The 20,051-nt window shown below is 40.9% G+C and overlaps 1 protein-coding gene across 1 annotated transcript in view; it reads right to left on the reverse strand.

Moving 5' to 3' along the window:
- Positions 1 to 20,051, reverse strand: part of LOC139539723 (ciliary neurotrophic factor receptor subunit alpha-like) — a 688,039-nt gene that overhangs the window by 207,093 nt on the left and 460,895 nt on the right. The window contains exon 3 of the mRNA XM_071342926.1: positions 17,558 to 17,791. Within this exon, the coding sequence (XP_071199027.1) occupies positions 17,558 to 17,791 (234 nt within the window). The remainder of the gene's footprint in view (positions 1 to 17,557; positions 17,792 to 20,051) is intronic.

Consider the following 20,051-nt stretch of genomic DNA (forward strand, 5'->3'; position numbering starts at 1 on the left):
GCGATCCCAGAGAGTTAACAAGACTATCAACAAGGCAGGTCCTACAGGTCCTAGTTTCTACCTTCTTAACAAGACTATCAACAAGGCAGGTCCTACAGGCCCTAGTTTTGTCACACCTTGACTACTGTTCAGTCGTGTGGTCAGGTGCCACAAAAAAGGACTTAGGAAAATTGCAATTGGCTCAGAACAGGGCAGCACAGTTGGCCCTTGGATGTACACAGAGAGCTAAAATAATAATATGCATATCAATCTCTCCTTGTTCAAAGTGGAGGAGAGATTGACTTCATCACTACTTGTATTTATGAGAGGTATTGAAAGCACTGTGAAGAGACCTGTGAAGAGACCTCTTGTGGCATGTCTTGTGGGGTATGCATGGGTGTCCGAGCTGTGTGCCAGTAGTTTAGACAGACAGCTCGGACACCCATGCATACCCCACAAGACATGCCACCAGAGGTCTCTTCACAGTCCCCAAGTCCAGAACAGACTATGGGAGGCACACAGTACTACATAGAGCCATGACTACATGGAACTCTATTCCACATCAGGTAACTGATGCAGCAGCAGAATCAGATTTAAAAAACAGATAAAAATACACCTTATGGAACAGCGGGGAGTGTGAAGAGACACACACACACACACACACACACACACACACACACACACACACACACACACACACACACACACACACACACACACACACACACACACACACACACACACACACACACACACACACACACACACACATTCAAACACACATTCAAACACACACCCACTGGTATACATGAGGGAGGGACTTCTTCTGTCTCCTCATTCTAGACTATTGCTGGAAGGTCGATTCATTTTAAAGCCTGTCTCAGGTCCTCTGAGAAATGACATGAAGTATTGCTGTTGTTTCTCTGGGATCATTACAGTGGCAACACATTAGGATGTCCTCGACACATACCTGGCAGAATGTATCAAGGATCTACCCGAGCGGACACAAAACAAGTCCCTTACTAGCGACAGGTCACAGTTACAGTTAACTACTGTACATTTATGATGTGAATAGTGTCTGTCTATAGGACTACCTAGACTACATTTTATTATCAGATTAGGACTACCTAGACTACATTTTATTATCAGATTAGGACTACCTAGACTACATTTTATTATCAGATTAGGACTACCTAGACTACATTTTATTATCAGATTAGGACTACCTTGACTACATTTTATTATCAGATTAGGACTACCTAGACTACATTTTATTATCAGGTTAGGACTACCTAGAATATAGTCTATATTCAGATTAGGACTACCTAGACTACATTTTATTTTCAGGTTAGGATTACCTAGACTACATTTTATTATCAGGTTAGGACTACCTAGAATATAGTCTATATTCAGATTAGGATTACCTAGACAACATTTTATTATCAGATTAGGACTACCTAGACTACATTTTATTTTCAGGTTAGGATTACCTAGACTACATTTTATTATCAGGTTAGGACTACCTAGAATATAGTCTATATTCAGATTAGGACTACCTAGACTACATTTTATTATCAGGTTAGGACTACCTAGACTACATTTTATTATCAGGTTAGGACTACCTAGAATATAGTCTATATTCAGATTAGGACTACCTAGAATATAGTCTATATTCAGGTTAGGACTACCTAGACTACATTTTATTATCAGATTAGGACTACCTAGACTACATTTTATTATCAGATTAGGACTACCTAGACTACATTTTATTTTCAGGTTAGGATTACCTAGACTACATTTTATTATCAGATTAGGACTACCTAGACTACATTTTATTATCAGATTAGGACTACCTAGACTACATTTTATTATCAGATTAGGACTACCTAGAATATAGTCTATATTCAGGTTAGGACTACCTAGACTACATTTTATTATCAGATTAGGACTACCTAGACTACATTTTATTATCAGATTAGGACTACCTAGACTACATTTTATTATCAGATTAGGACTACCTAGACTACATTGTATTATCAGATTAGGACTACCTTGACTACATTTTATTATCAGATTAGGACTACCTAGACTACATTTTATTATCAGGTTAGGACTACCTAGACTACATTTTATTATCAGATTAGGACTACCTAGACTACATTTTATTATCAGGTTAGGACTACCTAGAATATAGTCTATATTCAGATTAGGATTACCTAGACAACATTTTATTATCAGATTAGGACTACCTAGACTACATTTTATTATCAGGTTAGGACTACCTAGACTACATTTTATTATCAGGTTAGGACTACCTAGAATATAGTCTATATTCAGATTAGGACTACCTAGACTACATTTTATTATCAGGTTAGGACTACCTAGACTACATTTTATTATCAGGTTAGGACTACCTAGAATATAGTCTATATTCAGATTAGGATTACCTAGACAACATTTTATTATCAGATTAGGACTACCTAGACTACATTGTATTATCAGGTTAGGACTACCTAGACTACATTTTATTATCAGGTTAGGACTACCTAGAATATAGTCTATATTCAGATTAGGACTACCTAGACTACATTTTATTATCAGGTTAGGACTACCTAGACTACATTTTATTATCAGGTTAGGACTACCTAGAATATAGTCTATATTCAGATTAGGACTACCTAGAATATAGTCTATATTCAGGTTAGGACTACCTAGACTACATTTTATTATCAGATTAGGACTACCTAGACTACATTTTATTATCAGATTAGGACTACCTAGACTACATTTTATTTTCAGGTTAGGATTACCTAGACTACATTTTATTATCAGATTAGGACTACCTAGACTACATTTTATTATCAGATTAGGACTACCTAGACTACATTTTATTATCAGATTAGGACTACCTAGAATATAGTCTATATTCAGGTTAGGACTACCTAGACTACATTTTATTATCAGATTAGGACTACCTAGACTACATTTTATTATCAGATTAGGACTACCTAGACTACATTTTATTATCAGATTAGGACTACCTAGACTACATTGTATTATCAGATTAGGACTACCTTGACTACATTTTATTATCAGATTAGGACTACCTAGACTACATTTTATTATCAGGTTAGGACTACCTAGACTACATTTTATTATCAGATTAGGACTACAGAGACTACATTTTATTATCAGGTTAGGACTACCTAGAATATAGTCTATATTCAGATTAGGATTACCTAGACAACATTTTATTATCAGATTAGGACTACCTAGACTACATTTTATTATCAGGTTAGGACTACCTAGACTACATTTTATTATCAGGTTAGGACTACCTAGAATATAGTCTATATTCAGATTAGGACTACCTAGACTACATTTTATTATCAGGTTAGGACTACCTAGACTACATTTTATTATCAGGTTAGGACTACCTAGAATATAGTCTATATTCAGATTAGGACTACCTAGAATATAGTCTATATTCAGGTTAGGACTACCTAGACTACATTTTATTATCAGATTAGGACTACCTAGACTACATTTTATTATCAGATTAGGACTACCTAGACTACATTTTATTTTCAGGTTAGGATTACCTAGACTACATTTTATTATCAGATTAGGACTACCTAGAATATAGTCTATATTCAGGTTAGGACTACCTAGACTACATTGTATTATCAGATTAGGACTACCTTGACTACATTTTATTATCAGATTAGGACTACCTAGACTACATTTTATTATCAGGTTAGGACTACCTAGACTACATTTTATTATCAGATTAGGACTACCTAGACTACATTTTATTATCAGATTAGGACTACCTAGAATATAGTCTATATTCAGATTAGGACTACCTAGACTACATTTTATTTTCAGGTTAGGATTACCTAGACTACATTTTATTTTCAGGTTAGGACTACCTAGACTATAGTCTATATTCAGATTAGAGCTACCTGGACTATAGTCTAAATTCAGATTAGAGCTACCTGGACTATAGTCTATATTCAGATAAGGACTACCAAGACTGTAGTCTAAATTCAGAATAGGACTTCATGGACTATAGTCTATACTCATATAGGACTTTTTGGTTTCATGGTCCTCTCGTCTCTTCTCTCCCCTCCTTCTCCTCCTTCCCATGGCAGGTTTCCTGGTCCTCAACCCTCCCCCTCCCTCTTTCTCCTCCTTTTCCATGGCAGGTTTCATGGTCCTCCATCCTAATTCTCTCCTTCTCTCTCCTCCTCTCTCCCTCCCTCTCCTCCTTTTCCATGGCAGGTTTTGTGGTCCTCCATCCTAACTCTCTCCTGTTCTATTCCCTCACTCTCCTCCTTTTCCATGGCAGGTTTTGTGGTCCTCCATCCTAACTCTCTCCTGTTCTATTCCCTCTCTCTCCTCTCTTTCCTTTCTCTCCTGTTCTATTCCCTCTCTCTCCTCTCTTTCCTTTCTCTCCTCCAAGGCAGGGATCTAATACACAATCCTCCCTCCGCTTCCCTCACTCTTCCCCTCTCTCTCCCCCTCCCGCACTCTCTCCTCCCTCCCGCACTCTCTCCTCCCTCCCCCATTCTCTACTCCCACCGTTACTTCTCCTCCCTCACTTTCTCTGCCCTCCCTCACTCTCTCATCCCTTGCTCACACTCCCTCCCTTCCTCCATCCCTCCCTCCACCCCCTCCCTCCCCCCTCCATCCCTCTCAGCCCCCCTCTCATGGTTCCAGCCCATCGTAGCTCTGACGAAGGTTGTGACAGTCTCTCCCAGTCTGTGGGATAGAGACCATGCTACATTAATTAGCCACTTAGCCACACCACTTATCTCATTATATCTGTCTTTCTCTCTCTCTCTACCCTTTTCTCTGTCTTTATCTCTCTCTTTACCCTTCTCTCTGTCTTTCTCTCTCTCTTTACCCTTCTCCCTGTCTTTCTCTCTCTCTCTACCCTTCTATCTGTCTTTCTCTCTCTCTCTACCCTTCTCTCTGTCTTTCTCGGTCTCTCTACCATTCTCCCTGTCTTTCTCTCTCTCTTTACCCTTCTCTCTGTCTTTCTCTCTCTCTCTACCCTTCTCTCTGTCTTTCTCTCTCTCTCTACCCTTCTCTCTGTCTTTATCTCTCTCTCTCTACACTTATCTCTGTCTTTATCTCTCTCTCTACCCTTCTCTCTGTCTTTCTCTCTCTACCCTTCTCTCTGTCTTTCTCGGTCTCTCAATCTCTCAGTCTCTCTGTCTCTCTCTTTCTCTCTCTCGTCCCAAACCCCAAACCCCAAACCCACAAGTATCCACATTTTCAGTCTAACAATTCGTCATAACCAGACCCCATGCATCCTCCCACTGTGTCAAACCCTTAAGAATAAACCCATACCCATCATGTCCTCCTTCACATGCAGCAGCCACACGCTCCATCCCAAATTACACCCCATTCTCTCTCCCATGTGGTTCTGGTCAAAAGCACTTTAGTTCAGCCAGACTCAGACAGACCCGTTCAGTCGTTGTCCTCTCCAGTTCCTCCTCCTTGATGTGATATTAAGTGGCTGTCAGCTAGTTGAAAGGAAGGACGTTAATATCAGCTAGTTGAAAGAAAGGGTGTTAATATCAGATAGTTTAAAGGGGCGTTAATATCAGATAGTTTAAAGGGACGTTAATATCAGATAGTTTAAAGGAAGGGTGTTAATATCAGATAGTTTAAAGGGGCGTTAATATCAGATAGTTTAAAGGGACGTTAATATCAACTAGTTTAAAGGGACGTTAATATCAGATAGTTTAAAGGGACGTTAATATCAGATAGTTTAAAGGGACGTTAATATCAGATAGTTTAAAGGAAGGGTGTTAATATCAGATAGTTTAAAGGGGCGTTAATATCAGATAGTTTAAAGGGGCGTTAATATCAGATAGTTTAAAGGGACGTTAATATCAGATAGTTTAAAGGAAGGGCGTTAATATCAGATAGTTTAAAGGGACGTTAATATCAACTAGTTTAAAGGGACGTTAATATCAGATAGTTTAAAGGAAGGGTGTTAATATCAGATAGTTTAAAGGGGCGTTAATATCAGATAGTTTAAAGGGACGTTAATATCAGATAGTTTAAAGCAAGGGTGTTAATATCAGATAGTTTAAAGGAAGGACGTTAATATCAGATAGTTTAAAGGAAGGGTGTTAATATCTGATAGTTTAAAGGGACGTTAATATCAGATAGTTTAAAGGAAGGGTGTTAATATCAGATAGTTTAAAGGGACGTTAATATCAGATAGTTTAAAGGGGCGTTAATATCAGATAGTTTAAAGGGACATTAATATCAGAGAGTTTAAAGGAAGGGCGTTAATATCAGATAGTTTAAAGGGACGTTAATATCAGATAGTTTAAAGGGCGTTAATATCAGATAGTTTAAAGGGCATTAATATCAGATAGTTTAAAGGGGCGTTAATATCAGATAGTTTAAAGGGGCGTTAATATCAGATAGTTTAAAGGAAGGGCGTTAATATCAGATAGTTTAAAGGAAGGGCGTTAATATCAGATAGTTTAAAGGAAGGGCGTTAATATCAGATAGTTTAAAGGAAGGGTGTTAATATCAGATAGTTTAAAGGGGCGTTAATATCAGATAGTTTAAAGGGACGTTAATATCAGATAGTTTAAAGGAAGGGTGTTAATATCAGATAGTTTAAAGGGACGTTAATATCAGATAGTTTAAAGGGGTGTTAATATCAGATAGTTTAAAGGGGCGTTAATATCAGATAGTTTAAAGGAAGGGCGTTAATATCAGATAGTTTAAAGGAAGGGCGTTAATATCAGATAGTTTAAAGGGACGTTAATATCAGATAGTTTAAAGGGACGTTAATATCAGAGAGTTTAAAGGAAGGGTGTTAATATCAGATAGTTTAAAGGGGCGTTAATATCAGATAGTTTAAAGGGGCGTTAATATCAGATAGTTTAAAGGAAGGGCGTTAATATCAGATAGTTTAAAGGAAGGGTGTTAATATCAGATAGTTTAAAGGAAGGGCGTTAATATCAGATAGTTTAAAGGGACGTTAATATCAGCTAGTTTAAAGGAAGGGTGTTAATATCAGATAGTTTAAAGGGACGTTAATATCAGATAGTTTAAAGGAAGGGTGTTAATATCAGATAGTTTAAAGGGACGTTAATATCAGCTAGTTTAAAGGAAGGACGTTAATATCAGCTGGTTTAAAGGAAGGGCGTTAATGTCAGATAGTTTAAAGGAAGGGCGTTAATGTCAGCGATATTAAATATTTTGGCAGATATGATATAGCACAGACATATAACTTTTTCAGACTCTGACAGGAGAGGAAATCAAACTGTATATCATTCAACGCTTTCTCAACAATATACACTCTAAACACTTTCACTGTTTCAAGCTAAGTTGTGTGTGTTTGAAGCTGTGGTAAAGTAATTACACAGAGTTACTGGCTCTGTGTGGAGTAAGGGAAGTGTGGTCACAGCACTAGGAATATATAGTGTGAACACAGTACTAGGAATATATAGTGTGAACACAGCACTAGGTAGATATATAGTGTGAACACAGTACTAGGTAGATATATAGTGTGAACACAGCACTAGGTAGATATATAGTGTGAACACAGTACTAGGTAGATATATAGTGTGAACACAGTACTAGGTAGATATATAGTGTGAACACAGCACTAGGTATATATATATAGTGTGAACACAGTACTAGGTAGATATATAGTGTGAACACAGCACTAGGTAGATATATAGTGTGAACACAGCACTAGGTAGATATATAGTGTGAACACAGTACTAGGTAGATATATAGTGTGAACACAGCACTAGGTATATATATAGTGTGAACACAGTACTAGGTAGATATATAGTGTGAACACAGCACTAGGTAGATATATAGTGTGAACACAGTACTAGGTAGATATATAGTGTGAACACAGCACTAGGTAGATATATAGTGTGAACACAGTACTAGGTAGATATATAGTGTGAACACAGCACTAGGTAGATATATAGTGTGAACACAGCACTAGGTAGATATATAGTGTGAACACAGTACTAGGTAGATCTATAGTGTGAACACAGCACTAGGTAGATATATAGTGTGAACACAGTACTAGGTAGATATATAGTGTGAACACAGCACTAGGTAGATATATAGTGTGAACACAGTACTAGGTAGATATATAGTGTGAACACAGCACTAGGTAGATATATAGTGTGAACACAGTACTAGGTAGATATATCGTGTGAACACAGCACTAGGTAGATATATAGTGTGAACACAGCACTAGGTAGATATATAGTGTGAACACAGTACTAGGTAGATATATACTGTGAACACAGCACTAGGTAGATATATAGTGTGAACACAGTACTAGGTAGATATATAGTGTGAACACAGCACTAGGTAGATATATAGTGTGAACACAGTACTAGGTAGATATATAGTGTGAACACAGCACTAGGTAGATATATAGTGTGAACACAGTACTAGGTAGATATATAGTGTGAACACAGCACTAGGTAGATATATAGTGTGAACACAGCACTAGGTAGATATATAGTGTGAACACAGCACTAGGTAGATATATAGTGTGAACACAGTACTAGGTAGATATATAGTGTGAACACAGCACTAGGTAGATATATAGTGTGAACACAGCACTAGGTAGATATATAGTGTGAACACAGTACTAGGTAGATATATAGTGTGAACACAGCACTAGGTAGATATATAGTGTGAACACAGTACTAGGTAGATATATAGTGTGAACACAGTACTAGGTAGATATATAGTGTGATCACAGCACTAGGTAGATATATAGTGTGAACACAGCACTAGGAATATATAGTGTGAACACAGCACTAGGAATATATAGTGTGAACACAGCACTAGGTAGATATATAGTGTGAACACAGTACTAGGTAGATATATCGTGTGAACACAGCACTAGGTAGATATATAGTGTGAACACAGCACTAGGTAGATATATAGTGTGAACACAGTACTAGGTAGATATATAGTGTGAACACAGCACTAGGTAGATATATAGTGTGAACACAGTACTAGGTAGATATATAGTGTGAACACAGCACTAGGTAGATATATAGTGTGAACACAGTACTAGGTAGATCTATAGTGTGAACACAGCACTAGGTAGATATATAGTGTGAACACAGTACTAGGTAGATATATAGTGTGAACACAGCACTAGGTAGATATATAGTGTGAACACAGTACTAGGTAGATATATAGTGTGAACACAGTACTAGGTAGATATATAGTGTGAACACAGCACTAGGTAGATATATAGTGTGAACACAGTACTAGGTAGATATATAGTGTGAACACAGTACTAGGTAGATATATAGTGTGAACACAGTACTAGGTAGATATATAGTGTGAACACAGTACTAGGTAGATATATAGTGTGAACACAGCACTAGGTAGATATATAGTGTGAACACAGTATTAGGAATATATAGTGTGAACACAGTACTAGGTAGATATATAGTGTGAACACAGCACTAGGTAGATATATAGTGTGAACACAGTACTAGGTAGATATATAGTGTGAACACAGCACTAGGTAGATATATAGTGTGAACACAGCACTAGGTAGATATATAGTGTGAACACAGTACTAGGTAGATATATAGTGTGAACACAGCACTAGGTAGATATATAGTGTGAACACAGTACTAGGTAGATATATAGTGTGAACACAGTATTAGGTAGATATATAGTGTGAACACAGCACTAGGTAGATATATAGTGTGAACACAGCACTAGGTAGATATATAGTGTGAACACAGCACTAGGTAGATATATAGTGTGAACACAGTATTAGGAATATATAGTGTGAACACAGCACTAGGTAGATATATAGTGTGAACACAGCACTAGGTAGATATATAGTGTGAACACAGTACTAGGTAGATATATAGTGTGAACACAGTACTAGGTAGATATATAGTGTGAACACAGTACTAGGTAGATATATAGTGTGAACACAGCACTAGGTAGATATATAGTGTGAACACAGTACTAGGTAGATATATAGTGTGAACACAGCACTAGGTAGATATATAGTGTGAACACAGTACTAGGTAGATATATAGTGTGAACACAGCACTAGGTAGATATATAGTGTGAACACAGTACTAGGTAGATATATAGTGTGAACACAGTACTAGGTAGATATATAGTGTGAACACAGCACTAGGTAGATATATAGTGTGAACACAGTACTAGGTAGATATATAGTGTGAACACAGCACTAGGTAGATATATAGTGTGAACACAGTACTAGGTAGATATATAGTGTGAACACAGTACTAGGTAGATATATAGTGTGAACACAGCACTAGGTAGATATATAGTGTGAACACAGTACTAGGTAGATATATAGTGTGAACACAGCACTAGGTAGATATATAGTGTGAACACAGTACTAGGTAGATATATAGTGTGAACACAGCACTAGGTAGATATATAGTGTGAACACAGCACTAGGTAGATATATAGTGTGAACACAGTACTAGGTAGATATATAGTGTGAACACAGCACTAGGTAGATATATAGTGTGAACACAGTACTAGGTAGATATATAGTGTGAACACAGTATTAGGTAGATATATAGTGTGAACACAGCACTAGGTAGATATATAGTGTGAACACAGCACTAGGTAGATATATAGTGTGAACACAGCACTAGGTAGATATATAGTGTGAACACAGTATTAGGAATATATAGTGTGAACACAGCACTAGGTAGATATATAGTGTGAACACAGCACTAGGTAGATATATAGTGTGAACACAGTACTAGGTAGATATATAGTGTGAACACAGTACTAGGTAGATATATAGTGTGAACACAGTACTAGGTAGATATATAGTGTGAACACAGCACTAGGTAGATATATAGTGTGAACACAGTACTAGGTAGATATATAGTGTGAACACAGCACTAGGTAGATATATAGTGTGAACACAGTACTAGGTAGATATATAGTGTGAACACAGCACTAGGTAGATATATAGTGTGAACACAGTACTAGGTAGATATATAGTGTGAACACAGTACTAGGTAGATATATAGTGTGAACACAGCACTAGGTAGATATATAGTGTGAACACAGTACTAGGTAGATATATAGTGTGAACACAGCACTAGGTAGATATATAGTGTGAACACAGTACTAGGTAGATATATAGTGTGAACACAGTACTAGGTAGATATATAGTGTGAACACAGCACTAGGTAGATATATAGTGTGAACACAGTACTAGGTAGATATATAGTGTGAACACAGTATTAGGTAGATATATAGTGTGAACACAGCACTAGGTAGATATATAGTGTGAACACAGTACTAGGTAGATATATAGTGTGAACACAGCACTAGGTAGATATATAGTGTGAACACAGTACTAGGTAGATATATAGTGTGAACACAGTACTAGGTAGATATATAGTGTGAACACAGCACTAGGTAGATATATAGTGTGAACACAGCACTAGGTAGATATATAGTGTGAACACAGTATTAGGTAGATATATAGTGTGAACACAGCACTAGGTAGATATATAGTGTGAACACAGTACTAGGTAGATATATAGTGTGAACACAGTACTAGGTAGATATATAGTGTGAACACAGTATTAGGTAGATATATAGTGTGAACACAGCACTAGGTAGATATATAGTGTGAACACAGCACTAGGTAGATATATAGTGTGAACACAGTACTAGGTAGATATATAGTGTGAACACAGTACTAGGTAGATATATAGTGTGAACACAGTATTAGGTAGATATATAGTGTGAACACAGCACTAGGTAGATATATAGTGTGAACACAGCACTAGGTAGATATATAGTGTGAACACAGCACTAGGTAGATATATAGTGTGAACACAGTACTAGGTAGATATATAGTGTGAACACAGTACTAGGTAGATATATAGTGTGAACACAGTACTAGGTAGATATATAGTGTGAACACAGTACTAGGTAGATATATAGTGTGAACACAGTACTAGGTAGATATATAGTGTGAACACAGTATTAGGTAGATATATAGTGTGAACACAGTACTAGGTAGATATATAGTGTGAACACAGTACTAGGTAGATATATAGTGTGAACACAGTATTAGGTAGATATATAGTGTGAACACAGCACTAGGTAGATATATAGTGTGAACACAGCACTAGGTAGATATATAGTGTGAACACAGCACTAGGTAGATATATAGTGTGAACACAGTACTAGGTAGATATATAGTGTGAACACAGTACTAGGTAGATATATAGTGTGAACACAGTACTAGGTAGATATATAGTTTGTTTACTGACTATCTTTTTCCAGAGAGAACTTTAAGGACATCCAGCTAGACATTAGGACATCCAGCTAGACATTAGGACATCCAGCTAGACATTAGGACATCCAGCTAGACATTAGGACATCCAGCCAGACATTAGGACATCCAGCTAGACATTAGGACATCCATGTAGACATTAGGACATCCCGCTCGACATTAGGACATCCAGCTAGACATTAGGACATCCAGCTAGGCATTAGAACATCCAGCCAGACATTAGGACATCCAGCCAGACATTAGGACATTCAACTAGACATTAGGACATTCAGCTAGACATTAGGACATCCAGCTAGACATTAGGACATCCAGCCAGACATTAGGACATCCAGCTAGACATTAGGACATCCAGCTAGACATTAGGACATCCAGCTAGACATTATGACATCCAGCCAGACATTAGGACATCCAGCCAGACATTAGGACATCCAGCTAGACATTAGGACATCCATGTAGACATTAGGACATCCCGCTAGACATTAGGACATCCATGTAGACATTAGGACATCCAGCCAGACATTAGGACATCCAGCTAGACATTAGGACATCCATGTAGACATTAGGACATCCAGCTAGACATTAGGACATCCATGTAGACATTAGGACATCCAGCTAGACATTAGGACATCCAGCCAGACATTAGGACATCCAGCTAGACATTAGGACATCCAGCCAGACATTAGGACATCCCGCTAGACATTAGGAGATACAGCTAGACATTAGGACATCCAGGTAGACATTAGGAGATCCAGCTAGACATTAGTACACCCAGGCCGTGTTCTCAGAGCATGCGCAGACCATCTGGCATCATCGTGGTAATTTTCAACCTCTCCTTGTCCCAGTCTGTAATCCCCACTTGTCTCAAGTTGACCACCATCATTCCTGTTCCTAAGAACTCTAAGGCATCACGCCACAATGACCACCGCCCTGTAGCACTCACATCTGTAATCTTAAGAGGCTGGTTATGGAACATAACGGATGCCTTTAATTTGCATACCTCCCCAACAGATCTACAGATGATGTAATCTCATTTGCACTCCACACTGCCCTCTCTCACCTGGCCAAGGGAATACTGCTCATAGACTACAGATCAGCGTTCAACACCATAGTCCCCTCCAAGCTCATCACTAAGCTCAAGACGTCGGGAATGAAAACATCCCTCTGCAACTGGATCCTGGACTATCTGACGGGCCGACAGTTTACAGGGGGGAGATCCGAGACCTGGCAGTGTGGTGCCAGGACAACAACCTCTCCCTCAACGTCAGAAAGACCAAGGAGCTGATGGTGGAGTACAGGAAACAGGGAGGGGATGCACAAAGACTTCAGCTGCCCGATACATTGACTGTTCTCCATGCTCCCGTCTGGTGCATCAAGACTCAGACCAACAGACTCCTAAACAACTTCTATCCAAGGGCCAAACAACTGTTAAATCCTAAGAACTACTGCTCTCCCTCTCCCATAGACTATCCACACCGTCCTGTATATACAACCACTCCAGTACCCCTCTCCCACAGACTATCCACACCGTCCTGTATATACAACCACTCCAGTACCCCTCTCCCACAGACTATCCACACCGTCCTGTATATACAACCACTCCAGTATCCCTCTCCCACAGACTATCCACACCGTCCTGTATATACAACCACTCCAGTACCCCTCCCCCACAGACTATCCACACCGTCCTGTATATACAACCACTCCAGTACCCCTCTCCCACAGACTATCCACACCGTCCTGTATATATAACCACTCCAGTACCCCTCTCCCACAGACTATCCACACCGTCCTGTATATACAACCACTCCAGTACCCCTCTCCCACAGACTATCCACACCGTCCTGTATATACAACCACTCCAGTACCCCTCTCCCACAGACTATCCACACCGTCCTGTATATACAACCACTCCAGTACCCCTCTCCCACAGACTATCCACACCGTCCTGTATATACAACCACTCCAGTATCCCTCTCCCACAGACTATCCACACCGTCCTGTATATACAACCACTCCAGTACCCCTCTCCCACAGACTATCCACACCGTCCTGTATATACAACCACTCCAGTACCCCTCTCCCACAGACTATCCACACCGTCCTGTATATACAACCACTCCAGTATCCCTCTCCCACAGACTATCCACACCGTCCTGTATATACAACCACTCCAGTACCCCTGGACATTGAAACAAACACACTGCACTGTCAGCCCTGTCACACAGACACACTGCACTGTCAGCCCTGTCACACAGACACCCTGCACTGTCAGCCCTGTCACACAGACACACTGCACTGTCAGCCCTGTCACACAAACACACTGCACTGTCAGCCCTGTCACACAGACACACTGCACTGTCAGCCATGTCACACAAACACACTGCACTGTCAGCCCTGTCACACAGACACACTGCACTGTCAGCCCTGTCACACAGACACACTGCACTGTCAGCCCTGTTACACAGACACACTGCACTGTCAGCCCTGTCACACAGACACACTGCACTGTCAGCCCTGTCACACAGACACACTGCACTGTCAGCCCTGTCACACAGACACACTGCACTGTCAGCCCTGTAACACAGACACACTGCACTGTCAGCCCTGTCACACAGACACACTGTACTGTCAGCCCTGTGACACAAACACACTGCACTGTCAGCCCTGTCACACAGACACACTGCACTGTCAGCCATGTCACACAAACACACGCACTAGCATGTCACACACACACACTGGCCTGTCACACACACACATACTTGAACACATCTCTGATTTCTCCTCTCAGCACTGTCACACACACACTGGCCTGTCCTGTCACCATAGCCATATATACAGTGGGGAGAACAAGTATTTGATACACTGCCGATTTTGCAGGTTTTCCTACTTACAAAGCATGTAGAGGTCTGTCATTTTTATCATAGGTACACTTCAACTGTGAGAGACGGAATCTAAAACAAAAATCCAGAAAATCACATTGTATGATTTTTAAGTAATTAATTTGCATTTTATTGCATGACATAAGTATTTGATCACCTACCAACCAGTAAGAATTCCGGCTCTCACAGACCTGTTAGTTTTTCTTTAAGAAGCCCTCCTGTTCTCCACTCATTACCTGTATTAACTGCACCTGTTTGAACTCGTTACCTGTATAAAAGGCACCTGTCCACACACTCAATCAAACAGACTCCAACCTCTCCACAATGGCCAAGACCAGAGAGCTGTGTAAGGACATCAGGGATAAATTGTAGACCTGTACAAGGCTGGGATGGGCTACAGGACAATAGCCAAGCAGCTTGGTGAGAAGGCAACAACTGTTGGCACAATTATTAGAAAATGGAAGAAGTTCAAGATGACGGTCAATCACCCTCGGTCTGGGGCTCCATGCAAGATCTCACCTCGTGGGGCATCAATGATCATGAGGAATGTGAGGGATCAGCCCAGAACTACACGGCAGGACCTGGTCAATGACCTGAAGAGAGCTGGGACCACAGTCTCAAAGAAAACCATTAGTAACACACTACGCCGTCATGGATTAAAATCCTGCAGCGCACGCAAGGTCCCCCTGCTCAAGCCAGCGCATGTCCAGGCCCGTCTGAAGTTTGCCAATGACCATCTGGATGATCCAGAGGAGGAATGGGAGAAGGTCATGTGGTCTGATGAGACAAAAATAGAGCTTTTTGCTCTAAACTCCACTCGCCGTGTTTGGAGGAATAGAAGGATGAGTACAACCCCAAGAACACCATCCCAACCGTGAAGCATGGAGGTGGAAACATCATTCTTTGGGGATGCTTTTCTGCAAAGGGGACAGGACGACTGCACCGTATTGAAGGGAGGATGGATGGGGCCATGTATCGCGAGATCTTGACCAACAACCTCCTTCCCTCAGTAAGAGCATTGGAGATGGGTCGTGGCTGGGTCTTCCAGCATGACAACGACCCGAAACACACAGCCAGGGCAACTAAGGAGTGGCTCCGTAAGAAGCATCTCAAGGTCCTGGAGTGGCCTAGCCAGTCTCCAGACCTGAACCCAATAGAAAATCTTTGGAGGGAGCCGAAAGTCCGTATTGCCCAGCGACAGCCCCGAAACCTGAAGGATCTGGAGAAGGTCTGTATGGAGGAGTGGGCCAAAATCCCTGCTGCAGTGTGTGCAAACCTGGTCAAGAACTACAGGAAACGTATGATCTCTGTAATTGCAAACTAAGGTTTCTGTACCAAATATTCAGTTCTGCTTTTCTGATGTATCAAATACTTATGTCATGCAATAAAATGCAAATTAATTACTTAAAAATCATACAATGTGATTTTCTGGATTTTTGTTTTAGATTCCGTCTCTCACAGTTGAAGTGTACCTATGATAAAAATTACAGACCTCTACATGCTTTGTAAGTAGGAAAACCTGCAAAATTGTCAGTGTATCAAATACTTGTTCTCCCCACTGTATATGTATATATATCTATGTATATATCTATATATATACATTTATTTTGTATTTTTTCAGGGGGTGGACCCCTTCTTCCCATGACAATGCCTGTCACACACACATACAGGCCTGTCCAGCCAGGTCAACCGTGATTCAAGTCAGTATACAACATCCATTCTTGTCTGAGGACTTCAGGAGATGTGGAAACAGGCCACTAGGGGCAGCAACAAGCACTGTTACCTTCAAGTAGATTTGGGTTTTACTACGGCGAGAGAATGTGGTCAAGGAAGAGGGTGACAATCTGCTTGTTATTAAAGCTTACTTACGTAAAGAAATACAAATAGACAGAGACGGGAGAAGAGGGAGGAAGAGAGAGAGGGAGAAGAGGAGGAAGAGAGAGAGGGAGAAGAGGAGGAAGAGAGAGAGGGAGAAGGGGAGGAAGAGAGAGAGGGAGAAGGGGAGGAAGAGAGAGAGGGAGAAGAGGGAGGAAGAGAGAGAGGGAGAAGGGGAGGAAGAGAGAGAGGGAGAAGGGGAGGAAGAGAGAGAGGGAGAAGGGGAGGAAGAGAGAGAGGGAGAAGGGGAGGAAGAGAGAGAGGGAGAAGGGCCTCGAGGAAGAGAGAGAGGGAGAAGGGGAGGAAGAGAGAGAGGGAGAAGAGGGAGGAAGAGAGAGAGGGAGAAGGGGAGGAAGAGAGAGAGGGAGAAGAGGGAGGAAGAGAGAGATGAGAGAAGGGGAGGAAGAGAGAGAGGGAGAAGGGGAGGAAGAGAGAGAGGGATATGATCATTAACAGAACTCACTTCCGATACGAAGGTTGATTTGGTCCCGTCGTTCTCCGTTGGGGTTCTGGAAGCAGGTGTAGAGTCCGTTGTTAGAGAGGTCCACCTCCATCAGTATGAGTCTCGACCCCTCTTCCCGATGGCGTGCCTTCACGTCTGTTCCGTTTACCTTCCACGTCACGCTGGCCTCGCTATCCAGAGAGCCACACTGCATAGTCACGTCCCCACCCATACGCTCATACTGAATACTGGCTCCTAGACAGGAGAGAGGAGAAGGGTACAGTTACTACACTGCTACTACACAGTTACTACACTGTTACTACACAGTTACTACACCGTTACTACACAGCTACTGCACAGTTACTACACAGCTACTGCACAGTTACTACACTGCTACTACACAGTTACTACACCGTTACTACACAGCTACTACACAGTTACTACACAGCTACTGCACAGTTACTACACTGCTACTACACAGTTACTACACCGTTACTACACAGCTACTACACAGTTACTACACTGCTACTACACAGTTACTACACCGTTACTACACAGCTACTACACAGTTACTACACTGCTACTACACTGCTACTACACAGTTACTACACCGTTACTACACAGCTACTACACAGTTACTACACTGCTACTACACAGCTACTACACAGTTACTACACCGTTACTACACAGCTACTACACAGTTACTACACTGCTACTACACAGTTACTACACTGCTACTACACAGTTACTACACCATTACTACGCCATTACTATGCGGTTACTACGTTGTTACTATGCTGTTACTACGTTGTTACTACGTTGTTACTACACTGTTACTACGTTGTTACTACACTGTTACTACACTGTTACTACGTTGTTACTACGTTGTTACTATGCTGTTACTACGTTGTTACTATGCTGTTACTACGTTGTTACTACGTTGTTACTACGTTGTTACTACGTTGTTACTATGCTGTTACTACGTTGTTACTACACTGTTACTACGTTGTTACTACACCACACTGCACGGTCACGTCCCCACCCATACTGAACATGGGACTGATAATGTCAACATAAGACGCCCCCCTGAAGCGCCACAACACAGCAAACAACTTAAAGCACCAACAACACGTGAAGTGTGTCCAGCTGGAGCAGAGAGAGGAGAAATCAGACAACACACAGGGAACAGAAGCTGAATTACACCCAAAAGTTATGGTCAAATCAGCCGTAACAAAGACGTCATGCGGAGAGACAGAACCTGCATCCCAAATGACACGGTGTTCCTGATGTGATCTAAAGCAGTGCACTATAAAGGGACTAGGGTGCCATTTGGACTCCGTAGTTGTTTTATCATCTCTGTAAGTCAGGTCTCACAGACAGACGTTAAGAAGCCATGTGCTGGTTCATAAATCCCCCTAGAGTCTATTGATGAACCGATGTGTCCATCTAAGTAACATAATAATACAAACTACCAACTAATGTGACCACACTGTGGAAAGGGGAGATCCTGAGGAAACCAAGGTGTTCTGTGTTTTGGTATAGGACCCCCACAGTGTCACAGGGTCGTCTGAGGGTAACCGCTACGGTTTGAAAAGTTTTGTACCTAACCCCCTCAAAAAAACGGTTAAATATGTGTATGTGTGTGACGTGTATTACTGTATCTCTGTGTCTCTGTGTATTACTGTGTCTCTGTCTCTGTGTATTACTGTGTCTCTGCCTCTGTGCCTCTGTGTATTACTGTGTCTCTGTGTCTCTGTGTATTACTGTGTCTCTGTCTCTGTGTCTCTGTGTATTACTGTGTCTCTGTCTCTGTGTCTCTGTGTATTACTGTGTCTCTGTCTCTGTGCCTCTGTGTATTACTGTGTCTCTGTCTCTGTGTATTACTGTGTCTCTGCCTCTGTGCCTCTGTGTATTACTGTGTCTCTGTGTCTCTGTGTCTCTGTCTCTGTGTCTCTGTGTCTCTGTGTATTACTGTGTCTCTGTCTCTGTGTATTACTGTGTCTCTGCTTCTGTGCCTCTGTGTATTACTGTGTCTCTGTGTCTCTGTGTCTCTGTGTATTACTGTGTCTCTGTCTCTGTGTATTACTCTGTCTCTGCCTCTGTGCCTCTGTGTATTACTGTGTCTCTGTGTCTCTGTGTATTACTGTGTCTCTGTCTCTGTGTCTCTGTGTATTACTGTGTCTCTGTCTCTGTGTATTACTGTGTCTCTGCCTCTGTGCCTCTGTGTATTACTGTGTCTCTGTGTCTCTGTGTCTCTGTCTCTGTGTCTCTGTGTCTCTGTGTATTACTGTGTCTCTGTCTCTGTGTCTCTGTGTATTACTGTGTCTCTGCCTCTGTGCCTCTGTGTATTACTGTGTCTCTGTGTCTCTGTGTCTCTGTGTATTACTGTGTCTCTGTCTCTGTGTATTACGGTGTCTCTGCCTCTGTGCCTCTGTGTATTACTGTGTCTCTGTGTCTCTGTGTATTACTGTGTCTCTGTCTCTGTGCCTCTGTGTATTACTGTGTCTCTGTCTCT

This window comes from Salvelinus alpinus, chromosome 1 (genome assembly GCF_045679555.1).
Source record: "Salvelinus alpinus chromosome 1, SLU_Salpinus.1, whole genome shotgun sequence".
NCBI classification, from domain to species: Eukaryota; Metazoa; Chordata; class Actinopteri; order Salmoniformes; family Salmonidae; genus Salvelinus; species Salvelinus alpinus.